Raw genomic sequence first — 18541 nt, 5'->3', positions numbered from 1 at the left:
CTACCAACGTTTATTTTGGCAATGATTTATTTGTTCAAGTTTGCTTAAGATTCATGGTCCTCCAGACTACCTGCCACACCCTCTTCAGCCCACTACCTCGGTGTGGTGGACACAATCTAACCAACCACAAAAACAGGAATTACGTTTAAAAAATATAGATTGAATTATCATATAGCTGGCGACCAGGAACACCTTTCCTTTTTATATGAAATAAGACCCATCCATCTTAACGCGTTATTTGGTCCTACTTATCAGGAGAATATTGAGACCTCCCACTTTCTTTTGAAACAATCCTTCTATTGTACAACAGTATTTCAGTTATTTTGAAATTACTCAATAAAAAAATCTGTTTTGAGTTTTAAAAATGAAAACCTTCCCCCAGCAGAATAAAGAGATTGTATATAGTGTTGCATCTGTGTATATTGTGTTTGGCACATTGCTGACTGGAGTCCCTGGGGTTCTCTCTCCCTCGCCATGTACATAAAGAACAATAAATGGAGAACAACTTTCAATAAGTCGTGTGCCATGACTCCATGTCTGTTGTCCCTTTCCTTCCTCTTTCTGTACAACCAAAGTGAGGCAGTCATTAAACAGGGATTAAGAGACAGGCTTTCATAATGTAGCAGAAAGGACATGATACAGGCATGATATACAGTCCCCAGAATGGAGGTAAGGCTGGACTCGAGGCTTTAAATTAAAGATAAAAAGGACTTGAGATATGATTTTGCTTTATTTGAATGTGATTTGTAAAATAACTCTTGAAACGTGTTTGATAACCTATTATAAAATTGTTATGATGGATTATGATAGGTAAATGAAAGCTGTAGAATTTGCTATGGATTATGATGAGTGAAATGAAATTGAACAACTTATTTGTTAAATTAGGAAAATTGCTGCATGCAGCAGTACAAAAGTCAATGCTTTGATTTCACAGAGTTTGAGGGTCTTTCTATAAACTAGGGTACAAGCTGTTTAATTAGCCTACATTTGGATATTTTCCCACATCAGGAAGAACATTTCTGAATGATAGTCAAGTGACAAGCAACTGTGGTGATAGTGCATGCAGTGTTCACAAGTTACAGTGCCTTAGGAAAGTATACGGACCCAGACTTATTCTAAAATGGATTAAATACTTTTTTCCCTCAATCTATACACAATAACCCATAATGACGAAGCAAAAACAGGTTTAGAAATGTTGGCTAATTTATTTTAAAAAATATATATAAATTGTACATTTACATAAGTATTCAGATCCTTTACTCAGTACTTTGTTGAAGCACCTTTGGCAGCAATTACAGTTTCCAGTTTAACTACAAGCTTGGCACACCTGAATTTGGGGAGTTACTCCCATTCCTCTCTGCAGATTCTCCCAAGCCCTGTCAGGTTGGATGGGGAGCGTTGCTGCACAGCTATTTTCAGGTCTCTCCAGAAATGTTAGATCAGGTTTAAGTCTGGCTGGGCAACTCAAGGACATTGAGACTTGTCCCGAAGCCACTCCTGCATTGTCTTGGCTGTGTGCTTAAGGTTGTTGTCCTGTTGGAAGGTGAACATTCACCCCAGTCTAAATTCCCAAGAGCAGGTTTTCATCAAGGATCATGATTATGCCACCACCATGCTTCACCGTAGGGATGGTGCCAGGTTTCCTCCAATCTTGGTTTCATCAGACCAGAGAATCTTGTTTCTCATGGTCTGAGAGTCTTTACTGTAGGTTACTTATTGCAAACACCAAGCAGGCTGTCATGTGCCTTTTATTGAGGAGTGGCTTCCGTCTGGCCACTACCATAAAGGCCTGATTGGTGGAGTGCTGCAGAGATGGTTGTCCTTCTGGAAGATTCTCCTTTATCCACAGAGGAACTCTGGAACTCTGAGGAACAGAGGAACTCTGGGTCACATCCGTGACCAAGGCCCTTCTCCCACAATTGCTCAGTTTTGCGGGGCGGGCAGCTCTAGGAAGAGTCTTGGTGGTTCCAAACTTCTTCCATTTAAGAATTATGGAGGCCTCTGTGTTCTTGGGGACCTTCCATAAAAATGTAAATAATATTCTGGACATACAGTACCTTCGGAAAGTATTTAGACCCCTTTACTAAAGTGTACCAACATTTTTTGGTACCCTTCCCCAGATCTGTGCCTCGACACAATCCTGTCTCGGCACTCTACGGACAATTCCTTCGACCTCATGGCTTAGTTTTTGCTCTGACGTGTACTATCAATTGTGGTACCTTTTATAAACAGGTGCCCATCGCTACCCATCGCTCCACAAAAGCCGCTACTCCAAGTCTCAGAGCGAGTGACGTCACCGATTGAAACGCTATTAGCGCGCACCCCGCTAACTAGTAGCCATTTCACATCGGTTACACCAGCCTAATCTCGGGAGTTGATAGGCTTGAAGTCATAAACAGCTCAATGCTTGAAGCACAGCGAAGAGCTGCTGGCAAATGCACTAAAGTGCTGTTTGAATAAATGCTTACAAGCCTGCTGCTGCCTACCACCGCTCAGTCAGACTGCTCTATCAAATATCAAATCATAGACAGTTTTGTCACACAATGTGATTCGATGAGAAATGAACAGGCACCGCATTGATTATATACAACGCAAGACACGCTAGATAAACTAGTAATATCATCAACCATGTGTAGTTAATTAACTAGTGATTATGTTAAGATTGATTGTTTTTTATAAATTAAATGCTAGCTAGCAACTTACCTTGGCTTCTTGCTGCCCTCGCGTAACAGGTAGTCAGCCTGCCACGCAGGCTCCTCGTGGAGTGCAATGTAAGGCAGGTGGTTAGAGCATTGGACTAGTAACCGGAAGGTTGCAAAAACGAATCCCTGAGCTGACAAGGTAAAAATCTGTCGTTCTGCCCCTGAACAAGGCAGTTAACCCACCGTTCCTAGGCCGTCATTGAAAATAAGAATGTGTTCTTAACTGACTCGCCAAGTTAAATAAAGGCGTAAAAAAAAATATATATATATATATATATATATATATATATATATATTTTTTTTAAATCGGCCAAATCGGTGTCCAAAAATACCGATTTACAATTGTTATGAAAACTTGAAATCCACATTGGATCTAATATTCCGAGCGAATTGATGTTGATCACCTGTTGTTGCCTCCTTGATTTACAGCAGGGTCTCCATGCTCATTGTGTAGTACAGACTATAATATAGACACAACATGTAAAGTGTTGGTCCCAACATACGCACCAAAAACATCTCTCAAATTGTGTGCACAAATTTGTTTACATCCCTGTTAGTGAGCTTTTCTCCTCTGCCAAGATAATCCTGACAGGTATGGCATATCAAGAAGCTGATTAAACAGCATAATCATTATACAAGTGCACCTTGTGCTGGGGACAATAAAAGGCCACTTTCAAATGTGCAGTTTTGTCACACAACGGCACAGATGTCTCTAGTTGGATGGAGTGTGCATTTGGAGTATTTCTGTCTGTAATAAAGCCCTTTTGTGGAGAGTCAGGATTTCACATGACTGGGCAGAGGTGCAGCCATGGGTGGGCATTGGCCCATCCACTGGGGAGCCAAGTCCACCCATGGCTGCACCCCTGCCCAGGGGCCCCACTATTTATTTAAATGGATTGATTAGATCCCAATATTAAACATGGACCCCCTATTTATAGAAAACCCTTGAGCAGCATTCATATGATCCATTTATTTATCTGGATTGGGGTAAATTCCAATTTAATTTAGTGCCATTCAGCATATGAATTGAAACTATTCATACTTTCAAGAATGCAAGTATATAAATTCTAATTTAAATTATGTCATTGGATTTTCAAATTGCTTCCCGATTTGACTGAAGTGAAATCTTTTTTAGCAGTCTGGTGTAGTGGATAGCATCCAAGACTCTGGGCCACATATACGCCTGGCGATCTGGGTACAATTCCCTCTTAACCCGTCCTCTCTGTATATGCCTCCCTCCACATTTTCGACTATCACTGTCCATGAAAAAATTAAATACCAAAAACATATTTAAAAACAAAACTGAACTTTGTCGAACTGGGCAAATTTTAAATTTGTCAAATTTGATTGGACTTAAAAGACCCCATTGGGAGATGTTTGAGTTGAGGTTGAGGTGTATCATGATATGGTGAAGGAAAGTACCTAATGGAAAAGAGGAACCTGAAAGCCACAAGAACTGAGACTTTTGTTTTCCAATGAAGTCACTGAGAAATGTATTGTAAAGTTGCTAAAATGTGTTTTTCCCTTCTCCCATTTAGCTGGCTTTCTTATCAGCATTCTCAACCATGGAGAATAAAGGAGTATAATTCAGGATGATTATCACAGCCATACAACTCTTTTGAAGAAAGAAAATCATCAGCTTTATTTCCCCAATGCATTCCCATGCATTTCCTGGAACTTAAAATGAATGTACTGTGATTTTAAAGGACAGGATTCTCCTTTGAAAGATTTCAGAACCATTGGACAGGATGTAGAACATTACTCACCTTATTCCTCTACTGCTGCACTCGTCAGACAACATGGCCGGGTTAAAATATAAAATATTAGTATCAGTAGCAATTGTCCTTCACATTGCCCAGTTCACCGTTGGCTATAGCTTCAGGAATTGCACTGAGGACCCAAACTCAAACCACACAAAATTCCTTTGTATCCGTCACCAGGCAAAGAACATTTCTGCCATTATAGGTGACCTGCCACCCTATGCCACCACAATTATAATTTCCATAAACCTGATAAAACACATACCAGACAATACCTTTGTTCACCTTCCTAACCTCAAGACACTTCAGATTGACAATAACCATCTGGAGACCATAGACAACCAGGCATTCCAAAATATGAGCCAACTGAAGAGCCTAAACCTGTCCTTGAACAAAATATCAAATCTCAGCTCCTCTGTGTTTCAAGACCTAAAAAACCTTGTCAACCTGTCACTAAATAATAACTCAGTGATTAGGCTCCCTCCAGGTATTTTCTCCTCACTCTCCAATCTGGATGTCCTCATATTACGGCAGAACTACCTGAACAACTTCTCTGCGGTGGCAGAATCTGTGACTCACTTATCGAAGCTGACAAAACTAGACCTGTGCAATAACTATCTAACGTCCCTCCATCATTCTAACCATACAGACCTACCAGAGTCCCTCACCACCCTCTATCTCTGTAAAAACAAACTGGTCACTTTAGCATGTGAATGGAGCTTCCTCAGCCATGTACTACTGCTGGATCTCTCCTACAATGACCAACTCCCTTCAAGGGCTTTCCAAGGTGTGGACTTGCGGAAGCTAAACTACATGCGTTTGCGTTCAACCAATGTTACAGTGCCAGAGCTTTTGAATGTCAGCAATGTTAGAGGTGGAAACATAGACTTCTCTGGTATGGGGTTGAAGACTGACAATCTGCTCATGGAGTTATGCAGCCTTTTGAGTACAAAGGTCAAATTTGTTAAAAAGCTGAGTCTGGGAAGCAATGGGATTCTGTCATTGCGAAAGAACACACTTTCAAACTGCCCACCAATCCGAGGTTTATTGGAACTTTCCTTCAACCAGTTGAAGAAGGTAAGATGCCTCCACTTTCTCAAAGGACAGGATCAAATCAAGAAATTCACAGCAGAGAAAAACCACCTCACCTCCCTAATGTCCTGCAACAGACAGAACCTCTCTTTCCCAAATCTTACAGATCTGAGCTACCGTTACAATCGCATACTCAATGTGAACTCTTTTGCTTTCCACCACACACCAAATGTGAAGACCCTACAACTCAACATAAACATAATCGCCTATCTTGACCATAAGGCTTTCAGTGGGCTGACTAATCTTGTCACACTGCGTCTGGACAATAACCTCCTGACCGATCTGTACACGGATAGCTTTGAAGATCTGCATAGCCTGGAAATACTTAACCTACGTAACAATCAGATAGCTGTTCTTTTCAACAAGACTTTCCATTCACTCAAACACCTGCACATTTTGGATCTTGGAGGGAACAAAATCACTCATTTTGAAGAGTCAGCCTTTGTGGGGCTCGATAACCTGGCCAATTTTTACCTTGATGGAAACAATCTCAAACAGATAGACAGCTCCAAGTTTAAACCATTCCATGCTACTCTTGAAGTTCTTGATCTACATGGGAATCAGGTTAGCTTCTCTTCTAAACGTACCAACTCTCCTTTTGTGAATCTAACAAAACTTCGCAACCTCAAACTAGATGCGCAGATGCCCCACGGCCTCAACATGCTGCCTTATGCCTTTTTCCGTGGTCTCAACTCCCTCCAATCGCTCTACCTTACCGACAATCACATCTTCAGCTTCGCAGCAGACACTTTTGACGATCTGACCAACTTGACTTTCCTCTCGTTGGACAACTCCTGTGCCGGGGTGATGCAGCTGCAGCCGGGTGTCTTCAAAAACCTGCGGAAATTGAGCAAGCTCAGTGCAAGGAACATGGGCATCCAGTCCTTCTCAAAGGAGGTTTTTGGGAATCTGACAGAGCTGCAAATCTTGCTTCTCAACCAAAACGTAATGCAATCCTTAGATGTGAATGTGCTGGAGGCTCTACCTAAACTGCGCTACCTGGACCTGCGCAACATTCCTCTTAGTTGCACCTGCCTCAACAGTGACCTGCAGAACTGGACTTTGACTAACCAGAGAGTCCAGTTAGTCTTACTATACAGTCTACAGTGCCAAGATAAAAAACTCCAAAAAAGCTTCTACAACTTCGACACCAATGTTTGCTACCTGGACCTGGGAGAGTACCTTTTTGCCACCACAACCACTGTGATTTTACTGCTGACTATAATCCCACTTCTCTACACCAAGCTGTATTGGAAACTGAAGTATAGCTATTATGTGTTCCGCTCCTGGTTCGGCCAACACTGGCGCAGGCTGAGGGAGAAAGAGGAGCACTGCAAATACGATGCTTTCATCTCCTATAACTCAGCGGACGAGCCCTGGGTACTTGACCAGCTACTTCCAAACCTGGAGGGCAACGGAGCCTCTTTCAGGCTGTGCCTGCACCACCGTGACTTTGAGCTGGGCCGCAACATCGTGGACAACATCGTATCCGCCGTGTACAGCAGCCGCAAGACCATCTGCGTGGTTAGTAGGCACTTCCTGTGCAGCGAGTGGTGTTCCCTGGAGATCCAGCTGGCCAGCTACAGGCTCTTCCATGAGCTCCGGGATGTGCTCCTGCTCATCTTCCTGGAACCCATCCCTGAAAGGCAGCTCTCAGCTTACCACCGTATGAGAAAGGTCATGTTGAAGAAGACCTACCTGCAGTGGCCGGGGTCAGACTGCACGGACCCGGGCAAGGCTCAGGAACTGTTTTGGAACCATCTGAGGAGGGCGCTGAGGAGTGGGAGCAGCAGGTTTGAAGAGGAGGATGAGGGGAGGGAGGAATACTTCAATCAGCCACCGACGGATGATGATAATTATTACTTAATGCCTTAAGGAAATGGTAATAGGACACATTTTGCCCTAGCAGCAGTCTGATTCCTGGATATGAAACAAAGGACAATGGAGTAAAAGTACAGAAATTATTCACACAGAGACACATACAAAGACAGAGAGAGGAACTGTATCTCTTGTAAATGTGCCCTCTGTGCCATGATTTCTACTTGCTTGAAATCCAGCATCGTCTATGCTTTGATTTAGTGCTATAATAACCTTAATTCATTTGGGGGGTTTTGTAACTTGCTCATGGAAAAAAAGAACATTGTTTAATCTTGTTCTGTACTAAATAATATTGTGATACTGTTTGTACATTTAAAAGGTGAAATGGCAATGGAAATATGATCAGACATACCCTGACAAATCATGTTGCAAAGTTAAAGAATATTAAAATTAAGTATACATCTTGTTGGTAAATATCACTGTCTCAAATCAGCAAGACACCGACAGATGAGACCTATTACTTAAGGAAAGGGTTAGAGGACACGCGTTGCCCTGGCAGAAGCCTGTTTCCAAGACATTAAACAAAGTTCAATGTAGTAAATGTACTGCAATTATGCACACCCACACACATAGAAACAGAGAGAGGAACTGAATCTCTTGTAAAAGTGCCCTCCGTGCCATGACTCTGTCCAGTACCCTCTGTATATAGCCTCGCTATTGTTATTTTACTGCTGCTCTTTAATTATTTGTTACTTTTATTTTAAATGTTTTACTTATCACTTATTTTTTTCTTAAAACTGCATTGTTGGTTAAGGGCTTGTAAATAAACATTTCACTGTAAGGTTAGAGGACACACTTCGCCCTGGCAGCAGCCTGTTTCCAGGACATTAAACAAAGTTCAATGTAGTAAAAGTACTGAAATTATGCACACCTGTTCTATTCGGCGCATGTGACAAATAACATTTTATTTGATGTTCTACTTTCTTGAAATCCAGCATTGTTTATGCTTTGATTGACTGCTATAAGCTAAAGCCATCGTTTGTTTTCTTTTGTAATTTGCTTTCATGGAAAAAATGAACTTAATCCTGTTGTGATCAGTACATAATAATATTGTAATACTGTATGTACATTTAAAAGATGCAAAATGGAAATGGTAAATAAGATGAGACGTACCTTGACAAATCATGTTGAAAGTGAATTTAAATATTCTATAAGTATTGTTATTGTAAAATATTTCTTGTCTCAATCAGTAGTACACAAACTAAAACAAGTAAATTAATGATCTATTATTAGATTTTAATATAAGATACAGTGTGTACAGTATTTTACTTACAGGTTAATTTTATTCAGTCCATCTTACAGGGGGAGAATTGTATACTCCTCATGTCCTCGCTCCTTCTCAAAACCAATTGGAGAAAAAGGTCAGAGGGGACCTTTGGCTTTCTCATCCAATGGGTTTTGAGAAGGAGACAGAATATGCAATTGGGATCTACCCATGGACAGCAGACAATCCTCTGCAGAATGCATTCATGCTAATTCATGTCTTTGATAATCTGTGCTAAAGCATTCTGCTTGTCAAAAATAATAAAAGTATACTTTAAGTAGGCCCACTGGCCACAAAAAAAACACAAGGGCCAGATTCTTGGATATTTTGTACTGCCATAGTTGACTAGTCCACTGTAGCTGTCTGTAAACAACATACCGCATAAGTTCTGCAATGCATTTTCTCTTATAGTGCTTCTGTATGTTTTTGCATGCACATGTTTCAATTAGAAGTATTCATGCAATAAAAAATAAATTCTGCTGCTGTTACCTTTCTACAGCATAATTGTGTTTTTACTGTCCAGGCTGGAAGTAGTTTTAGAGTATGTGGAATGTATGAAATATTTTTTTTTTAAATAATGTTCTCACACATTTAACTTACATTTGTAAATATACAAACAACATTTCCTGGATGACACTTTGTCTTTCTGCCCATCATATGATGGTATTCAATAACAATAAATAAATAAATCAAGTCAGTTGTAATTGTAAACAATTGGACTTGACGGTATGCATTTAGAATATACTCAACAACATAGCATTGTGCTTATGCATGTCTCTACTACACAGAGGATCAGTACAGTCTCATTCGGGGGAAAGACCAGCGTTCAGGGCTGGGGAAAGCAGGTAGGGACCCATGTGGCAGAGGAGGGGACAGGCCACTCTCCAGCATGTGGGAGGGGGGATAGTAGGCCATGTCAGGAAGGTGGGACCTGGAGATTACAGGGCTGGTTGGGGGGCGACAGTTGAAGCGATAGAAAGGGTGGAGCTGATGACTGTCTAGTGGATAGTGGGTAGGAGCAGAAAAGGATGAGGAAGAACCACCAAAATGGCTTCTTTCAATGTCGTATGGATCTTGTTGCTGTGGCAAGTGTCTGTCTCTGTGTCCCTCTGTTGGCCCTGTGGGATACTGCAGGAAACACTGCATACTCCTCTCATGATAGAAAGGCTCACTGCTCCTCTCTCTCACTGTTTCTGGCTGGTTTAGAAAACTCAAATCTGGGTCATACCTCCAGTTCTCAAAGTGATCCACCCTGGTTGACTCTCTCATGCTTCCCCTGTCGAATACGTCATTCCAGGGCTGAGGCAGACCGGATTGAGCTGCCCAAGGTGAGGATGGAGGGGGGGCAAAGACATGGTGGCGAGAGGGGGAACCAGAGGGCTGGAGGTCCATGAGGAAGTGCGAGGAGGAAGCGGGCCTAAGTAGTTCTCCGATCAGTTCCCCAACCTGCTCCACACTGGGGTTGGGGTTCCATGCAGCAGCCTAAAGAGAAGCAAGTGTGGCAGCAATTGGTTTGTTATCATACAGTAAATCTAAGTATTGCAAAGAACTGTCATTTAGAACATTCTGTGACAATTTCACGAACAAAATGTACTGTAGCATTATAGTAGCACGTTGTACTGCAAATTTGTTTTGGAAATCCTATCACAATAAACCTACAATTACCAATTATATATAAGATGTCAATTCACCATTTTTATTTACTATTACGCTATATGGCTGATGATGACTGATAGTTCAATGTCTTATGCTCATACCGTGTCCAGGCTGTTCTGCGACCCAATGAGGGGCTGAGGAGGGGTCATTCTGTTGGGGCATAGCTGCTGCTTCCTCCTCCTCTTGTTGGGGGCTGACCTCTGGGTGTCCAGGCATGGATGCTCCACCATGCTCTCTCCAAAACCACCATCCAATGGAGCTGTGATAGTTGAAAAATCATTCAACTAAACTACACCACTGAAGATATTTTCAAAGTCCCCACTGTGGTGTACAATACTATCGATATCCAAATGCAGTTAGGCTACAATAAAACATTTGACAAATAATACAGATAGGCCACAATTTCAATCAATATGATCTGATTAGTTACAGTATGATTATATGATCAAGAGTACAGAGGATTCCATTTCTTATTGCGGTCCTCAACTCAACACTCACAACCGCAAGCACATTATATACCATACCTGCAGGCCAGCCTCCATATGCACCTACGCCTTCCAGGATTGTGCTCTGCCCCAGGCCGGCCCTGGTTGTGGTGGGTCCTGTACCGAAGCTGAGACGTCGCTGCACGTTGAGTAGGTTCTCCTGCAGCTGGAGCCCGTGCCTCTCCCGTAGGGCCTGCAGCAGCACCTCCCTACTTTCCGCCACAAGGTGTCTCCTGCGGAGCAGTGGCAGCTGCAGAGACCTGCACAGACGCGCAGCTACCACACTGACAGGGTTGGTGACAGTTTGCTGCATCTGATTGTCTGAGCTCTCACTGCGTCCACCTCTTGCTGAGAAGGAAGACATTGTGATGTTTGGACTGGGCCTGAATGGCTCTGTGTGTGGGAGAATAGGTCCATGGTTTTTGGGGGTCTGCTCCATGGTAAGGACAACAGGCATAACCTCAGCCCTTGTGTCAGGTGGTCTCTCATTTTCATTCTTTCCACTGGGTGACAACAGTGTTTCACAGACTACAGGCCTGGGCCCCTTGCTCTTGTTTCGAACCACACGTGAGGGACTCTCTGTGGATGATAGGGTAACTACGCCGCCCTCTGATGATGTCAGACCGCTATGATGTGTCTGACCTGGTGTGATACCAGACTCCTGGCTGTTAGAGTGACTGGCTACATTCTTCTCCAGACAAACCTGAATAGATGTGAAATTTCTTCTGAAATCCTCTTGTGTATCCCCACGAGAACACTTAAAAAGTCTGCTTTCTGAATTAGACCTATACTCATCACACTTGTTGGCCTTAGTACTACTCTTTGCTACTACTCTTTCTACTCTCCCTTTATCTGGATCCTCCTCAACATTGTCAGGAACAGCAACTTCACCCACATCTGAATCAGGCCCAGGAGAGGAGAAAGGAAGAGAAGATGAGGGTGGAAGGGGAGGAAGAGTAGCAGTAGTTTTGCCTCGCTCCCCAAGCTTCTCCAACTTCCTCTGCTCACTCAGCAGGCGCTCGATGTCGATGGACTTCACCTCATGGTTGAACAGGCCATGGTGGCCGATGAGACGGTTATTCGTGATGATGCTGGGCTCTTGCCCAGCGGGGAAGACGCGGGCTAATGGGGCATCTCTCCGTGGAGGAAGGCGAGAGCAGCTTTGGCAGCAACCATGACAGTGGTCCTTCTCTTTGCTGCTTTGGTGCTGGTGGGATCTGCTATTTGATCCTCCTCTGCTTACCTGTCTCCTCTCCTTGCGTGTTTTTAGTCGTTTAGTCTTGTTCGTCTGGCTGTTTTGTGCTTCTGTGTTCTTGGTATGGCTTGAAGAGCAGCAGTGTGGAGTGGATCTGTTGGTTGGGCTACAGGTTTTATCTGTAGACTTGAAGTGCTTGCTAAAAACATGCAGGACATTCTGCTTCTCTGTTAAGGCTCTGCCATGTAGATGGCTCATCATGAGGTGGAATGCTAGGTGCACAGAAAAGACTGAATAATTAAAAAACCAAATCTAGATGGCTGTTGGGTCACATGCAGAAGTATTATTTGAAACAGAACACTTTTGATCATTAACACAAATTAATGAAACCTGGAACATTAGCTAACGTTGTCAGAAAAATAACTTCCACTAGCAAACCTAGTAGCTAGATATGGCCAACATTATCAAGCTAGCAAGACAAAACAGTTCACAATAACAAAAAGTATTCAATCAGCACACATGAACAAAATAATGTTGTTGATTAGCTAGCGAGCTTACGTTAGCTAACGTTAGTAAACAAACGGCAGTCACTCACCAGCAATTTTTTCTGGACAAATTAGGCACGGGTGCAGGAAATCAAGGCGAAATTTAAAAAAGACTAGAAAGATACCCCGATACAGTGCTGCATGTACCAGTGATATTATGTAACATAAACTAGCAAGATACCGAAAACGTGTAATCTACAATTTCGCAAACTATCCAAAAATGGAAGTTGGAGTAAACACATTCTAGTTTTGAAAATGTTTGGTTGCCCAGCAACGTCCCGGACTAGCCACCAACATCACATTGAAAAGGTGATGTGCTAATCAATGTAGCTGCGCGTGTTCGTGTAGGGTATATTCAGCAATATCACCCAACTGAGTAAAACAGCACATTTAATTTGCATAATTTCCTCATGTGGCACATGCAGTTTTAGCTCGCTGGTGCGAACTAACTAATATACAGAGTAACGTAATAGATAACTAAACTTTCAATTTACGTCACTTTCAATGAAACAACCATCGACGTTTGTGAAATTGGCGAGACATAAATCGAACATGATTTGATTAATGACATGACGCGGGAGAGTTCGGCGATAATCGCAGTCTTTTGTAAAGTTATATGTTTGAATGAAGAAGTTGAGAAGCTCTCATGGTCTGTCAGTTAGTTGGTCCCGTGTACCTCAGTTGGTAGCGCATGGCGCGAGGTTGTTGGTTCGATTCTTGGGGGGAAGAAGTATGAACATGTAAGCACTATTGCTCAGGATAATAACGTCTGCTAAATGACTCAAATGTTAAATTTGCTCTACGGCGGCGCGCCTTTCCCTAGTGAACAAACACCGGACGATTCCAAAACTAGAAATGAGGAGGTAGGCTACAGTTTATCAGCAACTATAATTCCCTTTGGCAGTCACTTTGATAGCCATGATTTAGTGAAAATACGTGTTTTTATGAAAGTATTCATACACAGTACTAATTGTATGCGTATACATATCACTAGACTGAAAAAAACAACAATATTTTACTGAAGTAGCTCACCTATGAGTGGTCAATGGTACATTCTATAGGGACTTGAAATTTTACTTTCAGGAACTATCAGGCAGCCCGAACCACAATTACGGTATTGTAAAACAGTAATACCTGTTAGCTATTCAGCAACCACACCTATTAATATGAAAAAGTCTGTACGTTGATGCACCACATTGCCAATGCATCATTGGTTCGTAGCACTTTATGCTAACCTTATGATTAGCTAGCTAGCTACTGTATAGCTAGCTGACTATTCCTGTAGCCTGGCTTGACATATGACTAACGATTCCTCGTGTATTTGTGATAAAGTATTAGTTACTGCAATCGTTATTATTATTATTAGGCCCCATAATATGTGCCAGTGCACGCCCATTTGTGAAAAGGGTTACACATTTCACTTGGAATTGTTTTGCACTATACTGTAGTGACCCAGCTAGCTACCCGTGGTTAGTTGCTTTTTGATTCACACACAGTTAAGCATCCAACCATCTGCTCTAATCTACCAAGCCTTGATTTTCACTTTGTTTCTTTCTGACACTAGACAGACAAAGTGATGAGCTCAGGAGACTCCAACCCCGCCGCCACACCCACTCCTTGTGTGGACATCCAGGGAGATGGCAGATGGATGTCTTTGGTGTGTATCCTGCTGCCATTTCAGAATCCCAGTAACCTATCTATATTGTCAATTTCCTCTCGTGTCCTGATTCAGAGGGGTTGGGTTAAATGCGGAAGACACATTTCGGTTGAATGCATTCAGTTGTGCAACTGACTAGGTATCCTCTTTCCTCTCTCCTTCTGCATACAGCATAACCACTTTGTGTCTAACAGCAAGGACAAGGAACCAGATGTCCTGTTTGTAGGAGACTCTCTTGTCCAGCTCTTGCACCAGTTTGAGGTAATCTCTCTATCCTGACAGCTGTAATGGGACTGCAAACATTGGTATCATTTGTTGGTTGGCTAACATAATTTGCCACATTTTAATATTTTCTGATTACAAGTCTTGTTATTTCAGAAGAAGACATGTTAGCTGCTAGGTTATGCTAGTTGACATACTGGTATTGTGTTTATTTGTTTTTGTCAGGTGTGGCGAGAGCTGTTCTCCCCTCTCCACGCTCTCAACTTTGGGGTGGGTGGTGACGAAACACAGCACGTCTTGTGGAGATTGAGCAATGGAGAGTTGGCCCACATCAGCCCAAAGGTATGTATATACACAGACAACACGTTAGTACATTACATTAGAGTTGATCATACACTACTCATTGTTCAGATTTAAACCCTAATGGCTGCACAGACCCATGGTACCAAGCCTGTTCCCAGGCCAAAAAGCACTTTCAGTATCAATCATTGAAAATGCTTTTAAATGAAGTGGTATGAATGAAACTGCCCACCAAGTTGATGTTTGTGCCTCTGCCTCCACCAGGTTGTGGTGCTGTGGGTGGGAACCCATAATCACGGTCACACTGCAGAACAGATCTGTGGAGGCATTATGGCCATAGTCCAACTCATCAAGGACAAGCTGCCGAAGGCTTACACTCTCGTACTGGTGGGTTTTTCTTCCTATTTTCTACCACATGTGACTTCAAACATTTCCCATTACAACGGTTTATCATTTTCCTGTATGTTATTCACTGTTACTAAGTACTGATGTTCCTTGCTTTGACCTGTTCAACTGCCAGAATCAAATGTCTGCTAGTGTTGAATGTTATGGTTAAAGTTTGCTGAAAGACTTCGAAGAGGACACACTGATAATGTATCTGTGACAGTGTGATTCTGTAGCAGCTGATGTTGTGACTTCCTACAAGCCTTTCGGGCTGGTGTTTACTCAACACTCGGTGCTGCGGGATTATATAAGTACCCTCTCAGACAAGCCCATTAGACATTTCTCTTGGGTTCTGTTCTGGAGATGTTCTCCCTGAATTCTTGTAATAAACTGAAATGATTTAAATTAATGTGATTGACTGCGCTCCCATTTGTTCACTTGGAAAATCCCCTTTACAACCATTGACCTTTATGATAACCCAAACCTAAATTATGAACATGCCGTTCATGGACATGATAACCCAAACCTAAATTATGAACATGCCGTTCATGAACATGCTTTATGGACTCCATTATCATTGCTAACTATATTGGCCCGTTTGTCCTTTCCAGCATGGCAACAATGTGACTATCATGCACAGGAGGTTGGTGGGACCTTAATTGGGGAGAATGGGCTCGTGTTAAAAGCTGGAGCTGAATCAGTGGAATACTATCACACACATGGTTTTCAGGTGTTTGATGCCATTCCATTTGCTCCATTCCGAACGTTATTATGAACCGCTCTCCCCTCAGCAGCCTCCTATGCTTTCATGTATGTTTCCAACCACAGGGAGTGCTGCCCAGGGGTAAGATGCCCAACCCCCTGCGGGAGAGGAACGCCCAGGTCAACAAGCTGGTCAAGGATGCAGTGTCATCTCTCCCCCACGCCTCCCTCCTCAACGTTGACCCCGGCTTTGTGCACTCGGACGGCAGCATCTCCCACCAGGACCTGTATGACTTCCTCCACCTCACCCCTCAGGGCTACCAGGCTGTGTGCCAGCCGCTACACGCCCACCTCAAGGGCCTGCTGGAGAAACAGGCTGAAAACTGAATACCAACTGATGGAGAACTGATGGCCAATGACCCACTCACTACATCAGAGGTAAAAACCCTGGTCCTGGAGAGCCACAAGAATACCGGCTTTTAGCACATTCACTGCTTTTAGTACACTTTTTAGTATTTAAGTAGAGACTTTTGTTCCAACCCATGATTCAAATAATGATCTAGTCCTTGATTAGTTGAATCACGTTGAATGTTTTGAATGCTGGGCTGGAAGAAAAGCCTGAACTTAAAAGGCTTTCCAGAACCAGGGTTGGTAACCACTGCACAACTCTATTCTATGGGACCGTACTGTAACTTACCACCAAAATGGCTGCGTAGAGGACCGCTAAACACTAATAGGATCAAATATCAGATTTGACCACTTATCACCAATTGAGATGTGATTGAGCTGATTTGAGAGATTGTCTTTCTCTTCAATTTCATTCTGTATTATGGATATCATGCACCAATATGTTAGGATCTGTCTTTCCTGGCTGATAGATACTTCATAAGAGCTTCCCCACAGAAAGGTTAGGAGAATCAGAAAACCTACCATACTAAAGGTTTGTTATGTTTCCTCTCAAAATATCAATATCTCCTCACTTTGAAAACATCTACAGTCCTACTGATCTGATTGGTTACTAATAATATAATTTAAAATCCCTCAAATTGTGTCCCATATGTGTTTAGACACGGCGACCATTTACGGTGACGATGCAAGAAGGCATCACTTGGCCAGTTGGCTCCACTGTTAAACCATTACTTGTTTCTGGTATCTGTTTGCCACCGTTGCTTTTTGTTACTTGTGAAGATTTAGGCTGAATATGTCTTATTTTGGCTGTAGAAATATGGAGAATGAAGGGGAATGGTATTTGGAGTGAATGATGAGGGCATTTCAAAGTAGCGCTGAGACTGGTGGGTATTTGGCTTGGATATGACATGATACTGAGTCAGTGTGTATGGATGTGTTGTAGCTAGCTTATACTTGTCTTGCACTCTTTATTCAAAGGCAGTCACCTCACGAGACCCAAGACTCCCTATAAAGGCTGCATAGACTGTTTGTATATACTGCAAATGTAGTCCTAACTGCCTCTATCTTGAATGTTGATTGTGGAAAAACGGAATATGTGATGTCAAAATGCAATGCATTAAAACCAATGAAAGCTTACAGTATGCACGGACATTGGTTCTTTGTTTGCAGCTTCCAACCACTGATGTGTGTCTGCATGACGGCTCTGCAAAGAAAAGTTTTTAAACCAAAATAACAACGTTTAGCTGTATCTTGTCAAAATATCCAGTGTGTGTGTTCCAGAGTGTGTTTGATTGCTTAATGTACCCAAAACAATGGGGGCAGCGAAAGTTCACATGGAGCACAAAAATTGAGAGATTTATTGTATTGGGATGACCAAACAGTTTTATACCTGCATGTGATGATGTGAGCACATCCAAGATACTGTACCTGCATGTGTTGAGTTATGCCTGAGCAGAGAACCACAAGAGAGCTGTCTAGTGACACACAGCACTGTGATGAGACGTTGGACCCGCTCCTTCGTATGGTTAGTTGGCAGTGTCAGTTGTCGAGAAGTATTTGTTTACTAGTTCCACCTTACAGCTTCTAACATGCTGAAAATGGAAGCTCAAGAGACCAAGTGTAAATATCTGTTTTTAAGTTGGTCTTCAGAGATACCATCGACATGGGGATGAATGATCCAGCCAATCCAGCGTAGCGGTGTGGAGCCCAATACCATGACTGATTAATGGAATCCAGCAAGCACCAAACCGTTATTCCATGAAAGAATGTTCATGTCCTGTGATAGTCAATGTGAGATTTGACTCTGTGCAAACAGAACTTCTCTAACCCTTTCACATAAACTGTCATTTAGTTTCCTCTAATCGCTTGAATGATGATCTGGGCAGCATATTGACCTATCAGATCAATGACGTTTTTAATTCCTCATTGTTTTGCAAGAGGAATATTTGATAATTGTCTTGTTTGCCAAGGAAACACAATCGCAGTGTCTGGCTGACAGTTTCAAGAGGCCTTCCATTCTTCAGGTGAACATTCTATTTAATTAACGTTATTTGTTACTTTGCTTTGAAAGAAAGTATATTTATTGAACATAAGCCATGAAGGCAGAAGAGTGTTTTTCCATAGACATCCACCTGTCAGGCCGACGTCACTCATCAGTAACACTATGAGGTGTTGTTTTCGCCAAAATGAAGTCTCTAGCATTCGCCAAAATGCTTGGCGTATATAACACAAGGCAGGTGTAGGTAGGGGGACACGCTTCATACAACATGGCCCATTTTATCTCAGATGGA

The 18541-nt window shown here is 42.4% G+C and overlaps 3 protein-coding genes across 8 annotated transcripts; 2 read left to right on the top strand and 1 right to left on the bottom strand.

The window, feature by feature from the left end:
* The first annotated feature begins 574 nt into the window (after positions 1 to 574).
* On the top strand, positions 575 to 9190 carry tlr21 (toll-like receptor 21). The gene is made up of 2 exons (XM_031786559.1): positions 575 to 669; positions 4241 to 9190. The coding sequence occupies exon 2, from the start codon at positions 4502 to 4504 to the stop codon at positions 7427 to 7429; it is 2928 nt and encodes a 975-aa protein (XP_031642419.1). The 5' UTR covers positions 575 to 669; positions 4241 to 4501; the 3' UTR covers positions 7430 to 9190.
* Positions 8648 to 13373, bottom strand: prr19 (proline rich 19). 2 transcript variants are annotated; one of them, XM_031786566.1, is made up of 4 exons: positions 13254 to 13373; positions 10877 to 12304; positions 10454 to 10611; positions 8648 to 10178 (listed from the first exon to the last, which is right to left on the bottom strand). In XM_031786566.1, exons 2-4 carry the CDS (start codon positions 12291 to 12293, stop codon positions 9489 to 9491), a joined length of 2265 nt encoding a protein of 754 aa, XP_031642426.1. In that variant the 5' UTR covers positions 12294 to 12304; positions 13254 to 13373; the 3' UTR covers positions 8648 to 9488. The 2 variants fall into 2 exon arrangements, with proteins under 2 accessions (XP_031642426.1, XP_020352053.2); XM_020496464.2 differs by having other exon boundaries at positions 12628 to 13367.
* On the top strand, positions 12618 to 17387 carry LOC109906513 (platelet-activating factor acetylhydrolase IB subunit gamma-like). 5 transcript variants are annotated; one of them, XM_020504246.2, is made up of 6 exons: positions 12618 to 12886; positions 14142 to 14234; positions 14406 to 14495; positions 14682 to 14798; positions 15021 to 15143; positions 15969 to 17387. In XM_020504246.2, the coding sequence occupies exons 1-6, from the start codon at positions 12833 to 12835 to the stop codon at positions 16227 to 16229; spliced, it is 738 nt and encodes a 245-aa protein (XP_020359835.1). In that variant the 5' UTR covers positions 12618 to 12832; the 3' UTR covers positions 16230 to 17387. The 5 variants fall into 5 exon arrangements, with proteins under 5 accessions (XP_020359835.1, XP_020359827.1, XP_020359853.1 ...); XM_020504238.2 differs by having other exon boundaries at positions 12726 to 13440; XM_020504264.2 differs by lacking the exon at positions 12618 to 12886 and adding an exon at positions 13611 to 13691.
* The last annotated feature ends 1154 nt before the right edge of the window (positions 17388 to 18541 follow it).

This window comes from Oncorhynchus kisutch, linkage group LG2 (genome assembly GCF_002021735.2).
Source record: "Oncorhynchus kisutch isolate 150728-3 linkage group LG2, Okis_V2, whole genome shotgun sequence".
In the NCBI taxonomy this organism is placed as follows: Eukaryota; Metazoa; Chordata; class Actinopteri; order Salmoniformes; family Salmonidae; genus Oncorhynchus; species Oncorhynchus kisutch.
Note: the sequence above shows the minus strand (reverse complement) of the source record. Positions and strands in the feature narration are given on the sequence as shown.

What these genes read in the sequence shown, in the direction of transcription:
- tlr21 (XM_031786559.1), top strand. Translation starts at nt 4,502, where the DNA reads ATGGCCGGGTTAAAATATAAAATATTAGTATCAGTAGCAATTGTCCTT.
- prr19 (XM_031786566.1), bottom strand. Translation starts at nt 12,293, where the DNA reads ATGATGAGCCATCTACATGGCAGAGCCTTAACAGAGAAGCAGAATGTC. An exon ending in ATATGGAGGCTGGCCTGCAG is followed by an intron (nt 10,612 to 10,876) that starts GTATGGTATATA and finishes CAACTATCACAG; the next exon opens with CTCCATTGGATGGTGGTTTT. An exon ending in CGCAGAACAGCCTGGACACG is followed by an intron (nt 10,179 to 10,453) that starts GTATGAGCATAA and finishes GCTTCTCTTTAG; the next exon opens with GCTGCTGCATGGAACCCCAA.
- LOC109906513 (XM_020504238.2), top strand. Translation starts at nt 13,354, where the DNA reads ATGACTCAAATGTTAAATTTGCTCTACGGCGGCGCGCCTTTCCCTAGT. An exon ending in ATGGCAGATGGATGTCTTTG is followed by an intron (nt 14,235 to 14,405) that starts GTGTGTATCCTG and finishes TTCTGCATACAG; the next exon opens with CATAACCACTTTGTGTCTAA. An exon ending in AGGCTTACACTCTCGTACTG is followed by an intron (nt 15,144 to 15,968) that starts GTGGGTTTTTCT and finishes TTCCAACCACAG; the next exon opens with GGAGTGCTGCCCAGGGGTAA.